Source organism: Nomascus leucogenys, chromosome 10 (assembly GCF_006542625.1).
Source record: "Nomascus leucogenys isolate Asia chromosome 10, Asia_NLE_v1, whole genome shotgun sequence".
NCBI classification, from domain to species: domain Eukaryota; kingdom Metazoa; phylum Chordata; class Mammalia; order Primates; family Hylobatidae; genus Nomascus; species Nomascus leucogenys.
Window position 1 is genome coordinate 99,787,141 of NC_044390.1, and position 23,834 is coordinate 99,810,974.

The window sequence follows — 23,834 nt, forward strand, 5'->3', positions numbered from 1 at the left end:
GTGCAGTGGTGCAATCTCAGCTCACTGCAAGCTCCGCCTCCCGGGTTCACGCCATTCTCCTGCCTCAGCCTCCCGAGTAGCTGGGACTACTGGTGCCTGCCACCACACCTGGCTAATTTTTTGTATTTTTAGTAGAGATGAGGTTTCACCGATCTCCTGACCTCGTGATCCGCCTGCCTCGGCCTCCTAAAGTGCTGGGATTACAGGCATGAGCCACGGTGCCCGGCTGCTTATCATAGTTTTTATGCTTTTAATTTTTTTCTAATTATAAAAGTGCTGTATGCCCATCAACGGTCAACTGGATAAAGAAAATGTGGTACATCTATACCACGGGATATTAAGAATAAGATCGAGTCCTCTGCAGTAACGTGGCTGGAGCTGGAGGCCATGACCCTAAGGAAATTGACACAGGCAAGAAAACCAAACACGGCTCTCAGTTATGAGTGGGAGCCAAACGCTGAGCAACATGTACACAAAGAAGGAACAAGAAGTCAGCAGGGCCTGCTTGAGGGTGGACAGAGTGAGGAGGAGGGAGAGGATCGAAAAACTACCTTCTGGGTACTACACTGATCAGGTGAAATAATCCGCACCCCAAACCCCGGTGACATGCAAGTTACCTATATAACAAATCTGCACACTTACCCCTGAACCTAAAATGAAAGTTAAAAAAAAGTACGACAATTTCCATTCAAGAGTACCGAAGGTACTGAAGAATTTCCATTCAAGAGTACTAATTTTCCATACTGAAAATTAGGGCAATTCAAATACTCTATCTGACATATTACTATCCTATATTTGGATGCATCATATGTACTTTGGCATTTTACAGGTTAATTGGCAGTTTTTTCCCTCTTTTAGTGGCATATGAAAAGAAGACATACAGTATATACAGTATACGGTGCATGGTAGGTATACGGTAAAATTTACCTATAATTTACTCATAAAATACTAATGTTTACTTTTTTGGCATATTGATTTGAGTCCCTTTTAACAATTTCTATCTACAGATGGGACTCACGGTCTCTGGATGGTTTTGTGCCTGGCTTTCTGATCCTATTTGTCTCTCATAACACTTTAGAGTCCCTCCTCATCTTCATACAAGCGTGGGTCTCTCTCTGAGTGACGGGAAAGGTGGGATGCAGGACGCAGCCAGCCCTGTAGCAGGCTCTGTGGCATGTGAAGCTACAGCGTGACCGACGCCCCAGTGTGACCATAGATGCTGACCGTGCCTGGGCTTCGCGTGAGCCTCAGAAGGACAAGGAAGGAGGTGTAGGAGCTCTGGAGGTGCCGTGTAGCTCAGCCCACAGGAACATGGATCTCACAGTGCTGCCTTCTCCTCAGCAAACAGCTGCTGGGGCAGATCTTAGAGGCGACAGTGTTTTACTGTCCCACATAGGCAAGGATCTCTCAGACAGAATTGCTTCCTAAATACCATCACGAAGCAATGCTTAATGTCAGTGTTGCAAAGCATTTCTGACAGTGTGCTTTGAAAATCCGGAGCAGACTCTCGGCTCTTCAGGGATGTTCTGGCAACACAGCCGTGTGTTCCCAGGGCCTCTGAAGGTTCCGGCTGGGCCTCTGCAGTGAGGCCTCAACAGCCCTGAGGAGGAACTCTCGCCGCTAACAGCATGCAGGATTCATTTCCTGTGCACAGCTACACACACTGAAGAAGTGTAATTAACAAATTATACTTAGGACAGGAACAGATCAGGGGACAAGCAGAGGCTCTTCATACCTTAGATCAGGGTTGGTAAACTTCGATAAAAGGTCAGACAGTAAATAATTAGGCTCAGTAGGCCACAAGTCACTGTGTGCTGGGAAAGAACCCGGACAGTGTGCAAATGGTGCTGACAGCTTTATGCCAATAAAATTTTATTTTTAAAAGCAGTCATTTGCGGACCCTGCTTTAAATAGAGACAGAGTTTTGGATAGGAATGGAATCCGAGAGAGAGAAAAGCAGGCAGGAGGCTGAAAGGACCTCAGCGTCTGCTTCAATCTCACCAGCAAGCAGAAGCTCCAGACTTCGAGCTAAGATGGCAAAGAAGAGGCGCCTCTAGAAGTGTCATCTTCCAAAATTCACTGAAAACAGAGGAAGACGGCAGGGAAAAGCCATCCCTGAAACCAGCCATTTTCACGTGCCTGGCACCTACAAACCGCGAGGCACAGGGGCCAACAACTAGAAGCTGCCGACTAGAGGAGGGCAGTCCAGAAAGCAACGGCCTCTCTCCCAGAGGCGAGTGGGGAGGGAACGTCTGAGGCGAGTGGGGAGGGAACGTCTGAGGCGAGTGGGGGGAGTGGGGAGGGAACGTCTGAGGCGAGTGGGGAGGGAACGTCTGAGGCGAGTGGGGAGGGAACGTCTGAGGCGAGTGGGGGGGAGGGGGGGGGGGAATGTCTGAGGCGAGTGGGGAGGGAACGTCTGAGGCGAGTGGGGAGGGAACGTCTGAGGCGAGTGGGGAGGGAATGTCTGACAAACGTCTGAGGCGAGTGGGGAGGGAACGTCTGAGGCGAGTGGGGAGGGAAGTCTGAGGCGAGTGGGGAGGGAGTGTCCTGGAGCCAAGGCAGGAGCCTGGGCGTGCACCAGTACAGGAGGAGGAAGGAGGCAGCTTCAGAATCGGAGTGACAGGGAGAGACCCCCACCCCAACATAGGCAAAGAGATACACAAAAGCCAGGCTAGCCACCCAACCAAGGAGCTCTGGGCCCTGCCTCTCCCTGAGCCGTTCTTTGCCAACTGCAGGCTCCACCTGAAGAGAAGCCATCACAATGAAGCTACTGTGAGACAGACTTATGGATCCAGGGATGAGGCTACCGGCAACAGGCAGCGACACACAACCTCAAAAAAGTTCTCTCACAGAAAGCTCAAGGAACAGATACAAGACTTCAGAGAAGGGATAACAGGAAAAGAGGTGGCACGTGAGCTAGGAGAGCTCAGGAGAAGAAAGGATGATCCTGAGGAGAGGCTTCCGAGGGGAGCCGGCACACGCCCGGGGAGCTCAGGAAAGCAAAGCTCTGCTGTGTCCCCCAACACTCCAGGGCCCTTCCCAGCGTGGACCCCACGATCCAGGCACTGACTCCCCATCTTACCCTTTAAATACTCTCTGATCCGCTCCTTCAGTTCCACAGATTTATTTTTGCTTCTTTCACAAATTACCTATTGGAAAAAAAAGTGCGTCTAAATCTTATTTGATCGTAACATTTCTTTATCATTACAATGATTTTAGAAAAATAGTTTTAAACTCAGTAAAGTAGAATCTTAATGCTAAAGATTTAATAAAGCTCACACTGAAAAAATGTGTGGAGTGAGGTCTTTCTAGAAGTCTAAGGGGACAGCTAGGAGAACACACTCTGGGATTATGGGTAAATTTACTTTTTCTTTGCGCTACTCGACATTTTCTAACTGTCTGCAAGGAGAGGGAAACGTACCAGCGCATCGAGTAAAAACAGAAGCACGTGAACATGTTTCTAACCTTCCTGGTTGTTTGAGTTCCACTTACAGGAAGCCTGGTCGTACACAAACTTTAGGTTGTGAGGCTGGGTCAAGGTGGAGCTCCTAAGTAACACGGAACATCAAAGTTCTGCTTTTGTCGCTATAGAAATCAACTTTCTCAGCCCTTGAAGAATTGCAGCAATACGAACTTTTGCCACAAACTATAGAAAAACCAACAACCTTCAAATAAAAGGAAAGAAAGGAACCAGCCTATGAGAGAAACTAACTAAAATTATGAATGCGACTACATTTTTAAGTCTGTACCTGACTGTGAGCTTTAAAAAGTCAAATGCTTTTTAGAATGCCAGGAGTTTTAAGTTGGTTACCAAATGCCATTCTTATGCTGAAGTACAGATACACACACACACACACACACACACAAAATTCAATCACATATATACAAAATAATGGCAATTTCTCAGTTGTAGAATTTTCTGGTGAATTTTATTCTTTTTGATCAAGCAGTATTTTAAGTTTTCTATGGCAAGTGGATGTATTGCTTATGTAGTAACAGCAATTACAGAGGGGTGTGGGAGAGACCACTGCCACCAGAAGATCCTTACAGCTTTTATTTCTAAAGGGCTGCTAGACCGGGGACAGCTCACAGCTGCAATACACAGAAAAATCAAACTCGTCTTTCAGTTCTCAGAAGGTCCAGATACTTCTTGCACTTTGTGGGCACAGAATATACTTCTGCCCTCTGCAAGGTGCACTTTACTCAACTGCTCAGGATCATGACGAGGCCTGACTGACAAGGCTTGTCTGGGTCAGATGAGTATGTATGTGTGAGAAGCTTAGCACAGCGCCTGGTGCACACTGAGCTGAATACAATTTAGCTGCTTTCAGCATCGTCATCCTTACCACCATCGTCACCATCATCACCACCATTGTCAACACCACCATCATCGCTATCTTCATCTTCACCACCATCATCCTCACCACATCATCACCATCACTATCTTCATCACCATCCTCACCACCATCATCCTCATCAGCATCACAACCATCACCACCACCATCACCACCATAATCATCACCATCACCACCACCATCATCACCATCACCACCACCATTACCACAATCCTCACCACTACCACCACCACCTTCATCCTCACCACCATCATTACATCATCATCTCACCATCCTCATCATCCACCATCATCGCTACCACCATCATCCTCACCACCACCACCATCACCACCATCATCCTCACCACCACCACCATCACCACCATCATCCTCACTGTCACCATTACCACAATCCTCATCACCACCACCATCACCATCACCACCACCATCACCATCACCACCACCACCCACCACCACCAGCACCATCACCACCATAATCACCATCACCACCACCACCATTCTCACTACCACCATCATCACCACCACCATCATCACCACCACCACCATTACCACCTCTGTTCTCTCTGACTCTGGTCAACTGATGTGTTCAGAGAGGGAACTTGATAAAAGACTGTGAGCTGTTCAAAGCAACTGACTGCCAGTTTTAGGAAAATAAAATCAGCAAAGTGGGTCAGTTCCTTCCCTCCTGGTTCTACAGATGCATCTTCTTCACAAAGTGCATCTTACTCAACAGCCAGGTTCTAACATGTGCCCATAAAGCAAACACAACTCATACAGAGCTCCTTGTGGCTTCCCTGTGCCTGTGATCACAGACTGTAAATTCATAGATTTCCATTTCTAACTCTAGATAGCAACTGCACTGTAATAAGTACTTACATCTTCAGGTGTTTTATCATATTTATTCCTTGGGTTTTTTACAATCAAATGGTGTGACGAAAGCACGTTGACTACATCTGCATTTCCGAACTTACAAGCAAAATGCAACGGTGTGTCATAGCCCTGAAAAAAGATGCAGAGGAAGCACAATTATTCACACTTGTCTCATAAGGTTGCTCTAAGGTGAAAATAGATATTTATACATTCATTCATTCATTTTGAGATGGAGTCTCACTTTGTTGCCCAGGCTGGAGTGCAGTGGCATGATCTCGGCTCACTGCAACCTCTGCCTCCCGGGTTTAACTGATTCTCCTGCCTCAGGCTCCCCAGTAGCTGGGACTACAGGCACCCGCCACCACACCCAGCTAATTTTTAAAAAAAAATTTTTAGTAGAGATGGGGTTTCACCATATTGGTGAGACTGGTCTCGAACTCCTGACCTCAGGTGATCCACCTGCCTGGGCCTCCCAAAGTGCTGGGATTACAGGTGTGAGTCACTGAGCCCGGCTTATACTTTTTTTAAAAAAAAGACTCACAAACAGAAAGTCCATAAAAGACACTGCTTTTATAATGGGAAAATAATTGGCATATTCTAGCACATACCTACTTCATGCCAAGGCTTGAGCTTAGCACACTGACCTGGGTGCCCAGGCTCTGGAGGAGCTTAAATTCTCCATAAACAGTGAACAGTAGCTTTAAGCATTCAGGGCCCAGTACAATGTCATGTAAAACATGCCCAGAAAGTGAAATACACAGATGAAGACCACAACCAGAATAAAGCAAAGCCCACGAATTTGGCCTGTACTCTAGTCTCTGTAGCATGTGACACCACAGTAAACGAAATTCTTTTCACTGCTGACGATGCTGCATCATGTCCTGACTGGGAACCCAGGTCTCCATCCGTGACGCTGCGTCACGCCCTGGCTGCGAACCCAGGTCTCCATCCGTGACGCTGTGTCACGCCCCGGCTGCGAACCCAGGTCTCCATCCGTGACGCTGCATCACTCCCCGGCTGGGAACCCAGGTCTCCGTCCGCGATGCTGCGTCACGCCCCGGCTGGGAACCCAGGTCTCCATCCGTGATGCTGCGTCACGCCCTCCTTCCCCGGATGGTGTCGCAGGTCTCCACACCATCTGCCTGGAGCTCCCACAGCTGCACCTCTGATCCTTCCTTATGCTCTGGGCCGTCTCAGTGTCACCTTCAACTGTGGCCTACAGACCAGCGGGCCTCATGGTCACCAGTGCCCCTGAGCCCAAGACCTGAAGGGCCAACTCCCTCCCAGGCACCTCACTTGGACATTCCACAGGCAGCTCCACTGCACTGTGTAGAAAACAGAATTCATTTACACCTAGCAGAGCCAGAAACACCTTCTCTCGTCACCTCTGATTACCAAGATTCTGGCTGTGAAGTGTCCGGTGGCATCGTATGCCATGGCGGCCACCCCTAAGCTTCTGCACAGGGAACAAAAACTCATCATGGACCCTGCGGCCTGCACTGACACCCCCGCCTCCACTCCTTGGCAACACAGCCTAGGTCACCCGCAAATGTCCTCCTACGGCTCCCTCCCGCCATCATCCACTAGAGGTATCCCTTACAACTTTCTCACACGACCCTAGAAAGATCTGGATGTTTGCATATACCACCACGCTACCTGCACCCCATCCTTCTGTCCAGGGGCTGGCAAGCTTTCTTGGAGAAGGACCAGATAGTAAGCACTACAGACTTTTTTTTTTTTTTTTTTTTGAGACAGAGTCTCGCTCTGTCGCCCAGGCTGGAGTGCAGTGGCACGATCTCGGCTCACTGCAAGCTCCGCCTCCCAGGTTCACGCCATTCTGCCTCAGCCTCCCGAGTAGCTGGGACTACAGGCGCCCGCCACCACGCCCGGCTAATTTTTTGTATTTTTAGTAGAGATGGGGTTTCACCGTGTTAGCCAGGATGGTCTGGATCTCCTGACCTCGTGATCTGCCCACCTCGGCCTCCCAAAGTGCTGGGATTACAGGCATGAGCCATCGCGTCCAGCCAGTAAGCACTATAGACTTTTGAGGCCATCCTGTCTCTGCCACAGCTACCCAACTCCACCCTTGTAGCAGGAAAGCAGCCACAGACAAATACATAAATGAGTATGGCTGTACTCCAGTAAAGCCTTATTTACACACACAGGTGGCGGCTGAGCTGGCTCTTGGGCTGCAGTCTGCTGGCCCCTGGCTCCTACGGTGCAATCACTGCTCTGTTCTCCAACCCTCAGGCCCTTCTTTTTTTTTTTTTTTTTTTTTGAGACAAAGTCTTACTTTGTCGCCCAGGCTGGAGTGCAGAGGTGCGATCTCGGCTCACTGCAACCTTTACCTCCTGGGTTCAAGTGATTCTCCTGCCTCAGCCTCCCAAGTAGCTGGGATTACAGGTGTGGCTAATTTTAGTATTTTTAACAGAGACAGGGTTTCACCACGTTAGCCAGGATGGTCTCAAACTCCTGACCTCAAGTGATCCACCCACCTCGGCCTCCCAAAGTGCTGCGATTACAGACATGAGCCACAGCATCCGGCCCTCAGGCCTTTGTTGGTCCATGTTCTCTACCTTACACAACTGAGGTTCCAGGTGCTTTGCTTCAGAAACATGACCACCCGCCCCTTCCCAGGCCCTCTGCTGTGCACCTGTGCAGACGGTCTACAAAAAAGGACCCGCAACAAAACGGCTTCCTTCTGCCCACCCTTCTCCCTCCTACACAACGGCCCTTTCCAACCTGTTCTGTAGTCGGCAAACCTCACCACCCCGATTTCTGCCTGTTCTTGCCAGGTAAATTCCTGCAGTTCTGGCCGACCTTCTCCCTAGCCCGATCTCTCCAAAAACACTAGTACTTTCTAAATAGTTATTTTTGGCCCACACTTTAACGATTCCTACTTTCAGTGGTTATAATAAACAAATGTAACCTGAAATATCTAATTTCAGTAATTTACCAAGTTTTCTTTCTGGACACACACATGCACATTTTCTGTGAATATTGCATGAAAATAAGAACATGTATTTCCTGCAGGGCATGGAGTGCTGTATTATCTCTACAAAGCCTCACTTGCTGACTGTCCTAGTCAAATCTCAATTCCTTACTTAGCCAGTTTGTTCACACTTAGTATAACTGATGCACTTTGATTTTATTCCCTCTTTCCTATTTTATGTATACGATTGCTTTTTTGGTAACCATTGTTTTCACTTTCACTCCCTTCTATAGTTTTGCTGGCTTGACAATATTTCAACACTCCCCCTTTTCTCTCTTGTTGATTTAAAAAGTATTCTTGCTTTTCAATTTTGCAGCTCAGCTGGGCATGGCAGCTTACGCCTGTAATCCCAACACTTTGTGAGGCCAAGGCGGACGGATCACTTGAGGTTAGGAGCTCACGACCAGCCAGGCAAATATGGTGAAACCCTGTCTCTACTAAAAGTACAAAAATTAGCCGGGTGTGGTATTGCATGCCAGTAGTCCCAGCTACTCAGGAGGCTGAGTCAGGAGAATCGCTTGAGCCCAGGAGGCAGAGGTTGCAGTGAGCCAAGATCACGCCATTGCACTCCAGCCTGGGGCACAGAGCAAGACTCCATCTCAAAAAAAAAAAAAAAAAAAAAAAAAAAATTGCAGCTCAATATATCATATTCATTGTGTTATCCAATTAACAAAATTATGCCTCCCCACAATATGCTTCTTTGACACTCTCCTCTACCCACCACAACACAACATTCCAAACTCCTGGGTTTTGCTAAGAGTTTATAATTCTTGGCTCTAAGCTATCACTGGGTTTTCCCTTACATAAATACATCAATTCTTCAAGAATTCTTACTTATGCATTATTCAGCCACTGAGAACCATGCCTCTTGGTGGTGGGGACAGGGTCTTGCTCTGTCATCCAGGCTGCAGTGTAGTGGTACCATCTCAGCTCACTGCAGCCTCTGCCTCCCGGACTCAGGTGATCCTCCCACCTCAGCCTCCTGAGTAGCTGGGACTACAAGCATGTGCCACCACACCTGGCTAATTTGTTTTTTGAAATTTTTTGTAGAGACAGGGTTTTGCCATGTTGCCCAGGCTGGTCTCGAACTCCTGGGCTCAAGCGATCTGCCCATCTCGGCCTCCCTAAGCACTGGGATTTCAGGCATGAGCCATTGTGCCCAGCCTACATTTTCAGCCACACAGGAAATATTTCTAAGGTAAAGTGAAAAATATATATAAAAGATATCCAATAGAATACTAGAATAAAAAGCACCAAAACTTTTTTTACTTTCTTTTCCATGTTTTTTTGCATTTGTCCATCCTCCTCTCTTCACAAAGCACAAAAGGGAAGCCTCCTGGAGTTCCCCTGCCCGTCCCTGCCTACGGCAGCCACAGAGGCCTCACACCCTACCCTGCCCTGTGGGGCCGACTCCTGCTGGGATGTCCTGTTTCCAGCTGCATCTCCCTAAGCTCTCTAAGCTCAGGGAATGTGCTTCTCTTCATTTTCCACATGCCATGTAGAACCATAAGAAACATCGTCCTGGGAACACAGTTTTTTTTTTTTTTTTGAGACGGAGTCTCGCTCTGGCGCGATCTCTGCTCACTGCAAGCTCCGCCTCCCGGGTTCACGTGATCCTCCTGCCTCAGCCTCCTGAGTAGCTGGGACTACAGGCGCCCGCCACCACACCTGGCTAATTTTTTATATTTTTAGTAGAGATGGTGTTTCACCATGTTAGCCAAGATCGTCTCAATCTCCTGACCTCGTGATCCGACCGCTCGGCCTCCCAAGGTGCTGGGATTACAGGCATGAGCCACCGCGCCCAGCCACAAATCTTTCTTTTTTCTTTTTTTTGTTTTTTTTGTTTTGTTTTTTGTTTTTTGAGACAGAGTCTCGCTCTTTCGCCCAGGCCGGACTGCAGTGGCGCGATCTCGGCTCACTGCAAGCTCCGCCTCCTGGGTTCACGCCATTCTCCTGCCTCAGCCTCCCGAGTAGCTGGGACTACAGGCGCCCGCCACCATGCCCAGCTAATTTTTTGTATTTTTAGTAGAGATGGGGTTTCACCGCGTTAGCCAGGATTGTCTCGATCTCCTGACCTTGTGATCCACCCGCCCCAGCCTCCCAAAGTGCTGGGATTACAGGCGTGAGCCACTGCACCTGGCCTCACAAATCTTTCTTAAACTACAATACTGGCTGCCATTTCTATTAAAACAGCCAGCGGAGGCGGCTCCCGGGCAGCGTGCGTGCAGTAAGCAACCCTGCTGCTGCCTGCCCAGCTCCCACAGCGCCAGCACCACGGCCCATTACTCGGCTCCCACAGCGCCTTCACTGAGGCCCATCACTGCCTGAACACAGACGCCGCCAGCCAAGATGTCAACCCGAATTCCCCTCACAATGGCCTGCTGTCCAACTCCATGACCAATGTCCCTGTTGACACAGGTGGGGCTACCCAGGCTACTGCTGTTGAGGGTCTGACAGAGGCTGAGGAGGAAGAGCTCAGGGCCCAGCTACCAAGACGGATGAGGAAACTGTCACTCTACACCAGTGCTGGCAGCCAAGAAGGGGGACTGTGGAGAGCTCGAGAGGAGCCTAGGCCTCTCTGCCTTGGAGGCTGAAACAGAACCCCCTCTAACGCCTATGTGAAGACTTCTGAGAAACGTGGAAGTGGAATGAGAAAGTGGCCCACCCGGATTTCTGCAAGACTCAGGAAATGCTCCCACAGCAAGACAGAAGACCTCAACCAAGACAGAGACCTCAGCAGCCCTGTCCATGGTGGGCTCTGCCATCAGCAGGAAGCTCGGAGACGTAAGGAACTCTGCAACTTTCAAGTCGTTTGAAGACCAAGTTGGGCCCATGAAGTCTAAGGTCGTGGGTGACAGAGAACAGCAAGGACAATCTCCCTTCCTCAGCAGGGAGGGGCGACAAGCCCGTCAGATCCCGCAACTCTCTAAGCCTGTGGTCGCTTACGCTCAGCTGCAGAGCACACGCAACACACCCTCAGCATCACAGCCGGAGCTCTGCACAACGAAGCAGCCAGCCAGGACGCACACGCAGAGCCGGCTTTGAGAACAGTCTTGCCCATCCACAAGGAGACGTGGCTGCTGCATCCACATGAATTTCAACAGTTGTGTACATAGTTATATACTAAAGTTTGTAGATGAAACAGATAACTGTGCTGTCCTTCCTAGGGGTACAGGGAGTGGACAGGGTGGAGGATTTGAAATACTGAGCCAAAGCCCAGGCTCCCTTTAAGAATCACGTTAGCGGCCAGGCACGGTGGCTCACGCCTGTAATCCCAGCACTCTGGGAGGCCAAGGCGGGCCGACCACGAGGTCATGAGATGGAGACCATCCTGGCTAACACGGTGAAACCCCATCTCTACTAAAAATACAAAAAATTAGCCAGCCGTGGTGGCGGGTGCCTGTAGTCCCAGCTACTCGGGAGGCTGAGGCAGGAGAATCAGTTGAACCCAGGAGGAGGAGCTTGCAGTGAGCCGAGATCGTGCCACTGCAGTGCAGCCTGGGCGACAGAGCGAGACTCCATCTCAAAAAAAAAAAAAAAAAAAAGAATCAGGTTAGCCCGTCAGAATGTTGAAGGACTGAAGAGTCCTACGTGTAAGTAGCATTTTTGACTTCCTCCTTCCCTAACTCACGGAAGGAATGCAATCACCCAGAAAGCCCTACCTGTTCCATGAGTTTTTTATCTTGGAATGCTAAACAAGAAAACTGTCCATTTTCTGCCCACAGAAAGTAAACTGATTATCAACAACTGCCTAATTGTTGTACTAATCTAGCTTTAATGAAAAGCAAATTCATAATTTTTTTTTAATGCAGTGGACTTTTCAAAAATCGAAATTAGGCAAAGCAGCTTTAGCCTCCTAGTGAGAGAATATTATTTCTTTGGACTCAAGCTGAAATTCAAGCCTCACATTGCCTCATGCTTTATTTATCAAAAACATATAAATGAGGGTTGCTTAATGGCTGTGAGCACTGTGTGGGATTTTACACCTGGACTGCATGACTGCCTGTTCCAGTTGGGGTGTTGATTTCACTAACACGCTCCATCCCAGTGTATAAAACTTGCTTCTCTTCTCAAGCAGGGCAGCTCCCCTGGCTCCCTACTCTGCCCTGAAGGACTCTTGGGCTCCCGGGGGTGGGAGGGGCTAAGAGAAGGAAAAGCCTGTCTTTAGCACCCTTTAGAAGAGCTGTGCCCCCTTCCCAGTGCTGCCTTGCATGGGCCTGGCCCCGGGGGGATTCATCAGTGACTCCAGCCCGCCTGCTGGCTGCACTTAAGAAGAAACGACCCCACAGGTCAGGTGGAGGGTGGGGCGTGGGCATCGGCCAGGATTGCTGTCGCCTTTTCTCAGGAGCTACAAAGATCGTTCCTGTTTCTAAGCAGTCGCACCCCAGCAGTCTCTCTCTCACACCACAGCCCTGCGTGTCAGGCAGCCTCTCTCTCACCACAGCCCTGCATGTCAGGCAGCCTCTCTCTCACCACAGCCTGCGTGTCAGGCAGCCTCTCACACACCAGAGCCCTGTGTGTCAGGCAGCATGGTCTGCAGGGGCAGCTTTGTGACTCAGTGGCTCTTGGCAGGACACTGAGGGCCTGCCTGTGGTGTGCACAGCTCTGCCACTCCCGGGAGGGGAAGGGCTGCTCAGCTCAAGGTGTCCTGTTCAGCAGAGGAAATGTCCTCTGACACCCGTGTCCCCAGACAGTTCAGACACCCTCGGGGACAGCACTGCACACACGACGACGATGCAGGGGCCAGGGAACCCCAGCGCTCGGTGCCCTTTGTCCAGTGGGATGTGGTGAGAAGGCAGGTTGCAGGGGTGTAATTGACGTATCTTTTCCCCAGAGTTATTATACTAATGAGTAACTTGTCGATAAAGCATTCTTTTGGGGAAAAACTTTTAAACAATTAAACAAAGAAAGCGTGAGTGGAGGGTGTGCACGCACCATCTTGTCGGGGGTGTTTAGGTACAGGTCAACCACGTAGCAGATACGCTTCTGCAGCATGGCCTCGTCGTCATCAGGGTACATCAGCCTCATGAAGTCGGGGTTCTCCAGGACGTCCAGAGTCAGCTGGCAGATGGAAGCCTGGTTCTCTTTGGCAGCAACATGCATCACGTTGTACCTGCACCCTTCCTGAAAGAGAACCGCACGCTCTGAGCTTCCTGTCTGACGTGTGGACGCACCCTGTGCGAGTGCCGCGATGGAACCGCCGGGGCCGCGCACCTACCCGAGGGAACCGCCGAGACCTACCTGCACGATAGTGGGGTTGTCTCCTGAGCCTATCAGATACCGGGGGTTGCTCCAGATAAGGTCAGAAAAGGTGTCCTCCTCTCCCTTCTCCACAGCTTTCCGAAGCTTGGCGGTGAGGTCCTGCGTGCGGGGATTTTTGTAACTGTTCGCTCGCTCTTTGTTGACTGTTTCTGATTCCGACAAGCACAAACCATCTGTCAGTAAGGGACAGAATTTAAGAACGATTCGTTTCACCAACAGTCACTCGTCACCCATGCACCCTCTGATGAGGGATAAGGAGCTTTCCACAGAGGCTTCCGGGCCAACTGGGAGGCACAGGTGAGAGAAGACAAGAAGGGCCTGTGGCCACCGGCCCCAGCATGCAACGCAATGGCAGCCAGCGCGCCCCTGTGAGCAGAGCAAGTGGGGGAGAGCAGCCAGACCCGGCCACAATCTTGCTGGGAAAGGCTCTGTGAATGAGGCCAAGTTTGATGAACTTTGTGTTTTTTTCAGAGACAGGATCTGACTCTGTTACCCAGACTGGAGTGTGGTGACACGAATATAGCTCACTGCAGCCTTGACCTCCTGGGCTCAAGTGATCTCAGCCCCTCAAGTAGCTGGGACTACAGCTGTGTGCCAACACGCCTGGCTTATACACGTACATATATATATACATATTTTTAGAGATGAGGTCTATGTTGCCTAGGCTGGTCTCCAACTCCTGGCTCCAAGGGATCCTTCTGCCTCAGCCCCCAAAAGTGTTGGAATTACAGGGATGAGTCACCGCACCCGGCCAGTGAACTCTGAAAGCTCAGTCAGTAGGTGGAGGAGGAGTAACGGCAGCGGCGGGCAAGGGAACACTCCCAGAAATCACGCAAGACCTTCGATGCGCACAGCGTGGCTGCAAAGGATTACAGGATTAAGGAGCCTCCCACCACGCCCAGCTGATTTTTTTGGGGGGGACGGAGTTTTGCTCTTTCGCCCAGGCTGGAGTGCAGTGGCGCAATCTCAGCTCACTGTAACCTCTGCCTTCCAGTTTCAAGCAATTCTCCTGCCTCAGCCTCCCAAGTAGCTGGGATTACAGGCACCTGCTAACACGGCCAGCTAATTTTTGTATTTTTAATAGAGACGGGGTTTCATCATGTTGGCCAGACTAGTCTGAAACTCCTGACCTGAGATTATCCACCCACCTCAGCCTCCCAAAGTGCTGGGATTACAAGCGTGAGCCACTGTGCCCAGCCAATTTTTTATATTTTTGGTAGAAGCGGGGTTTCACCATGTAGGCCAGGCTGGTCTCAAACTCCTGACCTCAAGTGATCCACCCACCTCGGCCTCCCAAATTGCTGGGATTACAGGCATGAGCCACTGCGCCCGGCCTGATTTCTGTCTTAAGGTGATTTCCTTCTGAGGAATTCTCACAAATTGCAAAGAAGGAAATCCGTACCTGTTAGAAGCCACTCTGGTTTCCATCCAGGAAGCACCTGTACAAGGCTGACGGAGGGCAGGCGGATGACTGGAAGGAGAGGACCATATTCCTCTGGAGGACCAGCCCACCAGGGAAGCCCAGACAACTGTGAGCTGGGAAGAGGGAGCAGGAGCTGAGACCAGACGGAAGGTGAAGGCGGAGGCTCTACCCCACGCTGACCGTGAAGAACCTCTTCACACAAAACCCTAGTTCTGAGCTGGGAGGTGGGCATGGGTCAGACTTCGGGCTGGACCGCTCCTACAGATGAGCCGGACTTCTGCAGATGCCCTAGTCCTTGAAGTAGGTATAGCTTCAGGTGGGGAAGTAGACTGGTCTCAGGATCCAAAAAGGCGCAGGGGCTCACGCCTGTCATCCCAGCACTTTGAGAGGCTGAGATGGGAGGATCACTTGATGCCAGCAATTCAACCAGCCTTGGCAACACGGCAAGACACTGTCTCCATAAAAAAATTTTAAATTCTAGCCTGGCCAACATGGTGGCTAAAAATACAAACATTAGCCGGGCGTGGCACTGTGCACCTGTAATCCCAGCTACTCGGGAGGCTGAGGCAGGAGAATCGCTTGAACCCGGGAGGTGGAGCTTGCAGTGAGCCGAGATTGCACCACTGCACTCCAGCCTGGGCAACAGAGCGAGACTCTGTGTCTCAAAAAAAAAGAAAAGGTTTAAATTAGCTGGGTGTGGTGGTGCACGCCTATTTCTCAGCTACTTGGGAGGCTAAAGCAGGTGGATTGCTTGAGCCCAGGAGTTTGAGGCTGCAGTGGGCCATGATAGCACCAAACTGCACTCCAGGCTGGCAGAAGAACAAGACCCTGTCTCTTTACAAAAAAAAAAGAAAAAAATCCAACAGACATGGGGACAGACGGAAGTGGCCACAGTGTTCTTTTCAGCTTCTCCACAGTCAAGACGCTAATTACTGGCACATCAGCATCAGAGCTAGCATGGCTTCCTGGTCCACTGAGACCCCGTCGACTCTACCCTCACAGAGAAAACAAGTTACCACATCGGAGGAAAGAAGGCACAAAACAGGGTGGGATCAATGTGACAGGAACATCCAGATGTGAACGGCTGCATGATTTACCTTTCAACCCGTCATTGCTAAAGGGTGGCGCTGTTTTCACAGGAGACAGTGGTAAGGACGTTTTGCTTGGAGAAGGGAAATAATCACAAATTCCTCTAGCAAATTTCTCAGCATCTTCTCTGGTAGAAAAAGCTTTAAATCGGGACCCTTTGATCATCTTGACAGCTTGCAATGCTTCCTTTTTATTTTCATAAACATAGATCCTTTCTGGGTAGGAAAAATAACAAATGGAAATCAGAGATGAGTGACTGGAGAGCTGTCATCTGGCCACGCCCTGGGCCTAACCATCAGCTTCCATGTCTGCTACCCAGTCGCCTGGCTTAGTTCAGATCTTTAATCCTGAAGAAAAAGGGCCTTAGCTAGCCAAAATAAAACAATTAACAAGCTCGACGGTGTGCGTATATGCATGTAACATGATACATATTATGTTCATATATGTAATTCTATATGCCAAGATTCTATCCTAAAAACTAAATTTCACATAAAGATCTAAATAAAAATTATTAAAAGGCAAATTAAAAAAACCTATAATTATGTCAGCCAAGAACATAAGAGAATTTTAAACACAATTTTGAACAGGGAACGCCTTTTTATTTTTTATTTTTATTTTTGGAGACGGAGTCTCGCTCTGTCGCTCAAGCTCAAGTGCAGTGGCGCGATCTCGGCTCTCTGCAACCTCCGCCTCCCGGGTTCAAGGGGTTCTCCCGCCTCAGCCTCCCGAGTAGCTGGGATTATGGGCGTCCGCCACCACGCCTGACTAATTTTTTGTATTTTTAGTAGAGATGGGGCTTCACCATGTTAGCCAGGATGGTCTCGATCTCCTGACCTCGTGATCTGCCTGCCTCAGCCTCCCAAAGTGCTGGGATTACAGGCGTGAGCCACTGCGCCTGGCCACTAAGTATTCTTTAAAAAGATCTGATAGAAGAATAATATTCCATTCTATTCATAGTGTTTAACCAATTATCTACTCATAGGCATCACCACAAATGATATCACAGTAATAACAATACTAATGACAGTGTGTAATTTCTGGCATTCCAATTAATACTGAGTTCTCATTTTTTTTTCTCCAATGCTACATCTTCTTTAAAATTACAATTCTTGGGCTGGGCACAGTGGCTCACACCTGTCATCTCAGCACTGGGAGGCTCAGGTGGGAGGACTGCTTGAAGCCAGGAGTTCAAGACCAGCCTAAGCAATAAAGCAAGACCCAGTCTATTAAAAAAAAAAAAAAAAATTTAATTACCTACGTGTGGCCAGGCGAGGTGGCTCACGCCTGTAATCTCAGCACTGGGAGGCTCAGGTGGAGGACTGCTTGAAGCCAGGAGTTCAAGACCAGCCTAAGCAATAAAGCAAGACCCAGTGTCTTAAAAAAAAAAAAAAAATTTAATTACCTACGTGTGGCCAGGCGAGGTGGCTCACGCCTGTAATCCCAGCACTTCGGGAGGCTGAGCCTGGTGGATCACTTGAGCCCAGAGTTGCAGACCAGCCTGGGCAACATGGGGAAACATTGTCTCTACCAAGAATACAAAAAAACTGGCCATGTACTGGCACGTGCCCGTGATCCCAGCGATCCCAAGCTACTCAGGAGGCTGAGGTGGGAGGACTGCTTGAGCCTGGTAGGCAGACATTGCAGTGAGTTGTTGAGATCACATCACCACACCCCAACCTGGGTGAGAGAGAGATCCCAGTCTCAAAAACAAACAAACAAACAAACAAACAAACAAAAACACCAAAAACCACCAATTAGCTAGGCGTGCTGGTGTGTGCCTGTAATCTTAGCACTTTGGGAGACCAGGGTGGGTGGATCGCTTGAGGACAGTTTGAGAGCAGCCTGGGCAACATGGCAAAACCCCAACTCTATAAAAAAATACAAAAATTGGCCAGGGGTGATGGCTCACGCCTGTAATCCCAGAACGTCGGGAGGCCGAGGCGGGCAGATCACGAGGTCAGGGGTTCGAGACCAGCTTGGCCAAAATCACGAAACCCCGTCTCTTTACTAAAAATACAAAAAATTAGCTGGGTATGGTGGCGGGCGCCTGTAGTTCCCAGCTACTCGGGAGGCTGAGGTTACAGTGAGCTGAGATCGCACCACTGCACTCCAGCCCAGGCGACAGTGCGAGACTCTGCCTCAAAAACAAAAACAAAAATGAGCTGTGTGTGGTGGCGTATGCCTGTGGTCCCAGCTACTCAAGCGGCTGAGGTGGGAGGATCACCTGAGCCACAAAGGTTGAGGCTGCAGTGAGCTATGACTGCACCACTGCAATGCAGCCTAGGTGGCAGAGTAACATCCTGTCTCAGATGAATAAATAAATTAAAAAAATAAAATGGCCGGGCGTGGTGGCTCAAGCCTGTAATCTCAGCACTTTGGGAGGCCGAGGCAGGTGGATCATGAGGTCAGGAGTTCAAGACCAGCTTGGCCAAGATGGTGAAACCCCGTCTCTAATAAACATACAAAAAATTAGCCAGGCGTGCTGGCGGGCGCCTGTAGTCCCAGCTACTGGGGAGGCTGAGGCAGGAGAATCGCTTGAACTGGGAGGGCAGAGGTTGCAGTGAGCCAAGATCACGCCAACACATTCTGGCCTGGGCAACAGAGTGAGACTCTGTCTCAAAAAATAAATAAATAAATAAAAAATAAAATAAAACTACAAATCTTTGATGCTGAAAATTATTTATACATTCATTGGCCATTTGCATTCATTAATATAAAAGGTGTGCAGGTTACACTGCATTTTAAAAAGGGGGAGATGACTAATCAACACAGTTCCTAACCAACAGCAGCAGCCAGTTAATATCAATATCTTAGTCCAGCATATCTCATAGAATCCAGTTTACCTAACAAATTTTAACAGTTCTCATGTTAAATTCACAAATATTTCAGAAAAGTTCTACATAAAAATGTTAACAATGGTTAACTGGGGTGATGAGATGGAGGGGATTGGATTTTTTCTTTTTTAACCTGTAGTTTTCCATTTTCAGACGTCACCCCGCCCCTCCGCGTATGTGCTATCTGTGTGAGGAAATCCTACACACGGTCCTATTACCATTTCTCGCTGGGACGTCCTCATACACTGGACACACCCCATAGTACAGGGGCGGCTCCCTAGATGCAGTCACTCCAGCTCTGTAGGTGTCGGTGGCACTGGGGGGCACCGAGCAGGTCTTGGATGTCACAGCTTCCTCCTCTGGAGGGTTCAGGCCCACACTGTAACCAAAATCTCTGTCTTCAGGAAAACCAGCCTGATCAGTTGGGTTCCCTTCAGCTGGCTTCAAAATCCTTTGTGGGTCTTGGCTGAGAGCTGTGACACCTGCCTCATGGTGGTCGAAAGACGGCAGCCTTCCTCCTTGCTCCAGTAAAGCCTGAGCCAATTTTTTCTCAAAAATGAACCTTGTAGTTGATGTAATGGGTCCACATTTCAATCCGGCTTTGACGATTTCTTCTCTAAGGTCATCTGGATTCAGAAGTTTCAATCGAGCCAACACAGCATCCATTGTCATTTCACCTAGGCCCAAGACAAAAAAATCAAATACAGTCACAAAATACTAACACCTGCTGAAGCTGGGTGACGAGTACTAGGGTTCATTATATAATGGCATCAGTTTCTGTTTCTTTCATTAAAAACTTTTTTCTTGGCTGGGCGCGGTGGCTCACGCCTGTAATCCCAGCACTTTGGGAGGCCGAGGCAGGCGGATCACCTGAGGTCAGGAGTTCAAAACCAGCCCGGCCAACATGGTGAAACCCCGTCTCTACTGAAAATACGAAAAATTAGCCGGGTGTGGTGGCAAAAGCCTGTAATCCCAGCTACTTGGGAGGCTGAGACTGGAGAATCGCTTGAACCCAGGAGGCGGAGGCTGCAGTGAGCCGAGATCACACCCCTGCACTCCAGCTTAGACAACAAGAGCGAGACTCCAGCTCAAAAAAAAAAATTTTTTCTTTTTTTTTTTGAGATGGTGTCTCGCTCTGTCGCGCAGGCTGGAGCGCAGTGGTGCTGTCGCGGCTCACTGCAACCGCTACCTCCTGAGTTCAAGCGATTCTCCAGCCTCAGCCTCCCGAGTAGCTGGACTACAGGCGTCTGCCATCACGCCCGGCTAATTTTTATATTTTCAGTAGAGACGGGGCTTCTTCATGTTGGCCGGGCTGGTCTTGAACTCCCGACCTCAGGTGATCCGCCCGCCTCGGCCTCCCAAAGTGCTGGGATTACAGGCGTGAGCCACCATGGCAGCCAAAAACATTTTATAATGCCTCCATCTCCACAACTCCAAGAAAATTCCAAAAGTGCTGTTACTTATTGGCAGAGGGGACTGTCTTTTAAACAATGAATGAGTCTGCCAAAGACCCTGGAGGGGGCACCTACTGACCCCAAGATTCTGCCCGGCCATAAGCACCTCACCAGGTTCTCTGTACAGAGACAGTTTGGTGCTGAGGAACAGATGCAAAGGGCTGTAGCCAATCTACAGTGGAGCAGGCACACAGTACGTCAAAGCAACTTGTGGGGCACAGTTTAAGGGGTGGGCACAAGTGAAGAATAATTACAAATAAACAGAGAGGATCTCAGTCCCGGGCAGGATTCCACTTTTCATATAAACTCTCTGTCCTTAATCTAATGCCACCACATTTTTTTTTTTTTTTTATCAGACAGAGTCTTGCTCTGTCACCCAGGCTGGAGTGCAGTGGCACGGTCTCACCTCACTGCAACCTCCACCTCTTGGATTCAGGCGATTCTCCTGCCCCAGCCTCCCAAGTAGCTGGGATTACAGGCGTCCGGAATCACGCCTAGCTAATTTTTGTATTTTTAGGAGAGACAGGGTTTCACCATGTTGGCCAGGTTGATCTTGCACTCCTGACCTCAGGTGATCCACCTGCCTTGGCCTCCCAAAGTGTTGGGATTACAGGCGTGAGCCTTTTTTTTTTTCTTTTTGAGACAGAGTCTCACTCTGTCACCAGGCAGGCTGGAGTGCAGTGGCGCGATCCCGGCTCACTGCAACCTCCGCCTCCTGGGTTCAAGTGGTTCTCCTGCCTCAGCCTCCCGAGTAGCTGGGATTACAGGCGTGCACCACCACGCCCAGCTAATTTTATACTTTTAGGAGAGACGGGGTTTCTCCATGTTAGTCAGGCTGGTCTTGAACTCCCAACCTCAGGTGATCCGCCCACCTCGACCTCCCAAAGTGCTGGGATTACAGGCATAAGCCACCATGCCCAGCCCATTATATTCTTTGGGAGGCAGGCGGATCACCTGAGGTCAGGAGTTCGAGACCAGCCTGGCCAACATGGTGAAACCCCGTCTCTACTAAAAATGCAAAAATTAGCCAGGCGTGGTGGTACACGCCTGTAACCCCAGCTACTCAGGAGGCTGAGGCAAGAGAATTACTTGAACCCAGTAGGTGGAGGTTGCAGTGAGCCGAAATCACGCCACTGCACTCCAGCCTAGGGGACAAGAGCGAGACCTTGTTTCAAAAAAAAAAAAAATTACCCGAGCATAGTAGTGCACACCTACAGCCCCAGCTACTCAGGGGGCTGAGGCAGGAGGATCACTTAAGCCTGGGAGGTGGATGCCACCACGAGCTGAGATGGCACCCCTGCACTCCAGCCTGGGTGACAGAATCAGACCGTCTCAACAACAACAAAAAAAAACGATGGGGGGAGAGTAATACATCTGAATTTAAGTTTCTATAGGGTTCTAACTTTTAAAAACATGTTCGTGATTTACACACTCAAGAAATAAGTAAAGCCGGGCACGGTGGCTCACGCCTGTAATCGCAGCACTTTGGGAGACTGAGGTGGGTAGATCACGAGGTCAGCAGTTCGAGACCAGCCTGGCCAAGATGGTGAAACCCCATCTCTACTAAAAAAAAAATACAAAAATTAGCCAGGCACAGTGGCGGGCACCTGTAATCCCAGCTACTCGGGAACCTGAGGCAGGAGAATCGCTGGAACCCAGGAGGCAGAGGTCACAGTGAGCCGAGATCGCGCCACTGCACTCCAGACTGGGCAACAGAGCGAGACTCCATCTCAAAAAAAAAAAAAAAAAAGAAATAAATAAATAAAAAGATGGGGGAGACACCCAAATGGAATACTAGCCAGAAGAAATGAACCTAACTGCATTACAAGTGAGTAACACAGGGGAAGAGCTAACCTACATAACTCTGGAAAACAGTGAGTGACCAGGTGCTCTAAGGAGAAAGACAAAGAACTGTGCACCACTACCGTGTGAACGGGCTCCAGGCAGTAGGTGTTTTCACAATGGTATAGGTTAGCACACCTCAAGCTATTTTCTGTGGACTCCAGGGCAGAGCAAATAATTGGAATACATGGTGGCTGATGAGAGCCAGGACTCTCAATGACAGAAAGGAAAGTGGGAGTGAGAACAGCGTTTCAGCAAACGACTCCTGTAAAGAGCAAAAGAGTAAGAATCTCAGACTCTATGAGCCAAAGGCCACGCGAGTGCTCAGAACAGCCACAGGCCGGGTGTGGTGGCTCACACCTGTCATCCCAGCACTTGGGGAGGCCGAGGCGGGAAGACCACTTGAGCCCAGGAGTTCAAGACCAGCCTGGGCAACACAGCGACACCCTTTCTACAAAAACTTTAAAAATTAGCTGATGGCTGGGCGCAGTGGCTCACGCCTGTAATCCCAGCACTTTGGGAGGCCGAGGCAGGCAGATCACGAGGTCAGGAGATTGAGACCATCCTGGCTAACACGGTGAAATCCCGTCTCTACTAAAAATACAAAAAAAAAATTAGCCAGGCGTGGTGGCGGGCGCCTGTAGTCCCAGCTACTCAGGAGGCTGAGGCAGGAGAATGGTGTGAACCCAGGGGGCAGAGCTTGCAGTGAGCAGAGATGGCGGCACTGCACTCCAGCCTGGGCGACAGAGCGAGACTACATCTCAAAAAAAAAAAAAAAAAAAAATTAGCTAAGTGTGGTGACATGCACCTGTGGTTCCAACTACTTGGGGGGCTGAGGCAGGAGGATAAATTAAGCCCAAGAGTTTGAGGATGCAGTGAGCCGTTTGTGCCACTGCACTCCAACCTGGGCAACACAGCAAGACCCCGACTCCAAAAAATAAAAGAACAGCCACAGATATACATAAACAAAAGGGTATGGTTGTATTCCAATAAAACTTTACTATATTTAGGAAAATAGATGGGGGCCAGTTTGGACCACAGTTTACTGACTCTTGCATTAGAATAAAGCCAGGGGGCCAGGCATGGTGGCTCATGCCGGTAATCCCAGCACTTTGGGAGGCCAAGGTGGGTGGATCATTTGAGGTCAGGAGTTTGAGACCAGCCTGGCCAACATGGTGAAACCAGGTCTCTATAAAAATACAAAAATTAGCCAGGCATGGTGGCACGCACCTGTCATCCCAGCTACTCAGCAGGCTAGGCGGGAGAATCGCTTGAACTGGGCAGGCAGAGGTGGCAGTGAGCCTCCAGCCTGGACAACAGAGTGAGACTCCATCTAAAAAAAAAAGAATAAACCCACGGACGTTGCATCGAAATTGGAAGTATCAGTATGATCACATGGTCTTTGACAGATCGATGGGTAAAGATGTGAGAAACAGCTAGGTCTGAACACTGGGTAATAACGTTCCATTAACAATTTTTTTTTTTTTTGAGATGGAGTCTTGCTCTCTCGCCCAGGCTGGAGTGCAGTGGCATGATCTCTGCTCACCGCAACCTCCACCTCCTGGGTTCAAGCAATTCTGCTGCCTCAGCCTCCCGAGTAGCTGGGATTACAGGTACCTGCCACCACGCCCAGCTAATTTTTTGTATTTTTAGTGGAGACTGCCTCACCATGTTGGCCAGGCTGATCTTGAACTCCTGACCTTGCGATCCACCT

At 49.5% G+C, this 23,834-nt stretch overlaps 1 protein-coding gene across 1 annotated transcript in view; it reads right to left on the reverse strand.

Annotated features, from left to right (window-relative positions):
- The window catches only part of ANKLE2 (ankyrin repeat and LEM domain containing 2), a 37,974-nt gene that overhangs the window by 11,170 nt on the left and 2,970 nt on the right, over positions 1 to 23,834 (reverse strand). Inside the window, exons 2-7 of the mRNA XM_030821743.1 lie at positions 19,043 to 19,501; positions 15,999 to 16,205; positions 13,458 to 13,651; positions 13,152 to 13,340; positions 5,231 to 5,353; positions 3,083 to 3,149 (exon numbers count right to left, since the gene is read on the reverse strand). Of these exons, the coding sequence (XP_030677603.1) occupies positions 3,083 to 3,149; positions 5,231 to 5,353; positions 13,152 to 13,340; positions 13,458 to 13,651; positions 15,999 to 16,205; positions 19,043 to 19,501 (1,239 nt within the window). The remainder of the gene's footprint in view (positions 1 to 3,082; positions 3,150 to 5,230; positions 5,354 to 13,151; positions 13,341 to 13,457; positions 13,652 to 15,998; positions 16,206 to 19,042; positions 19,502 to 23,834) is intronic.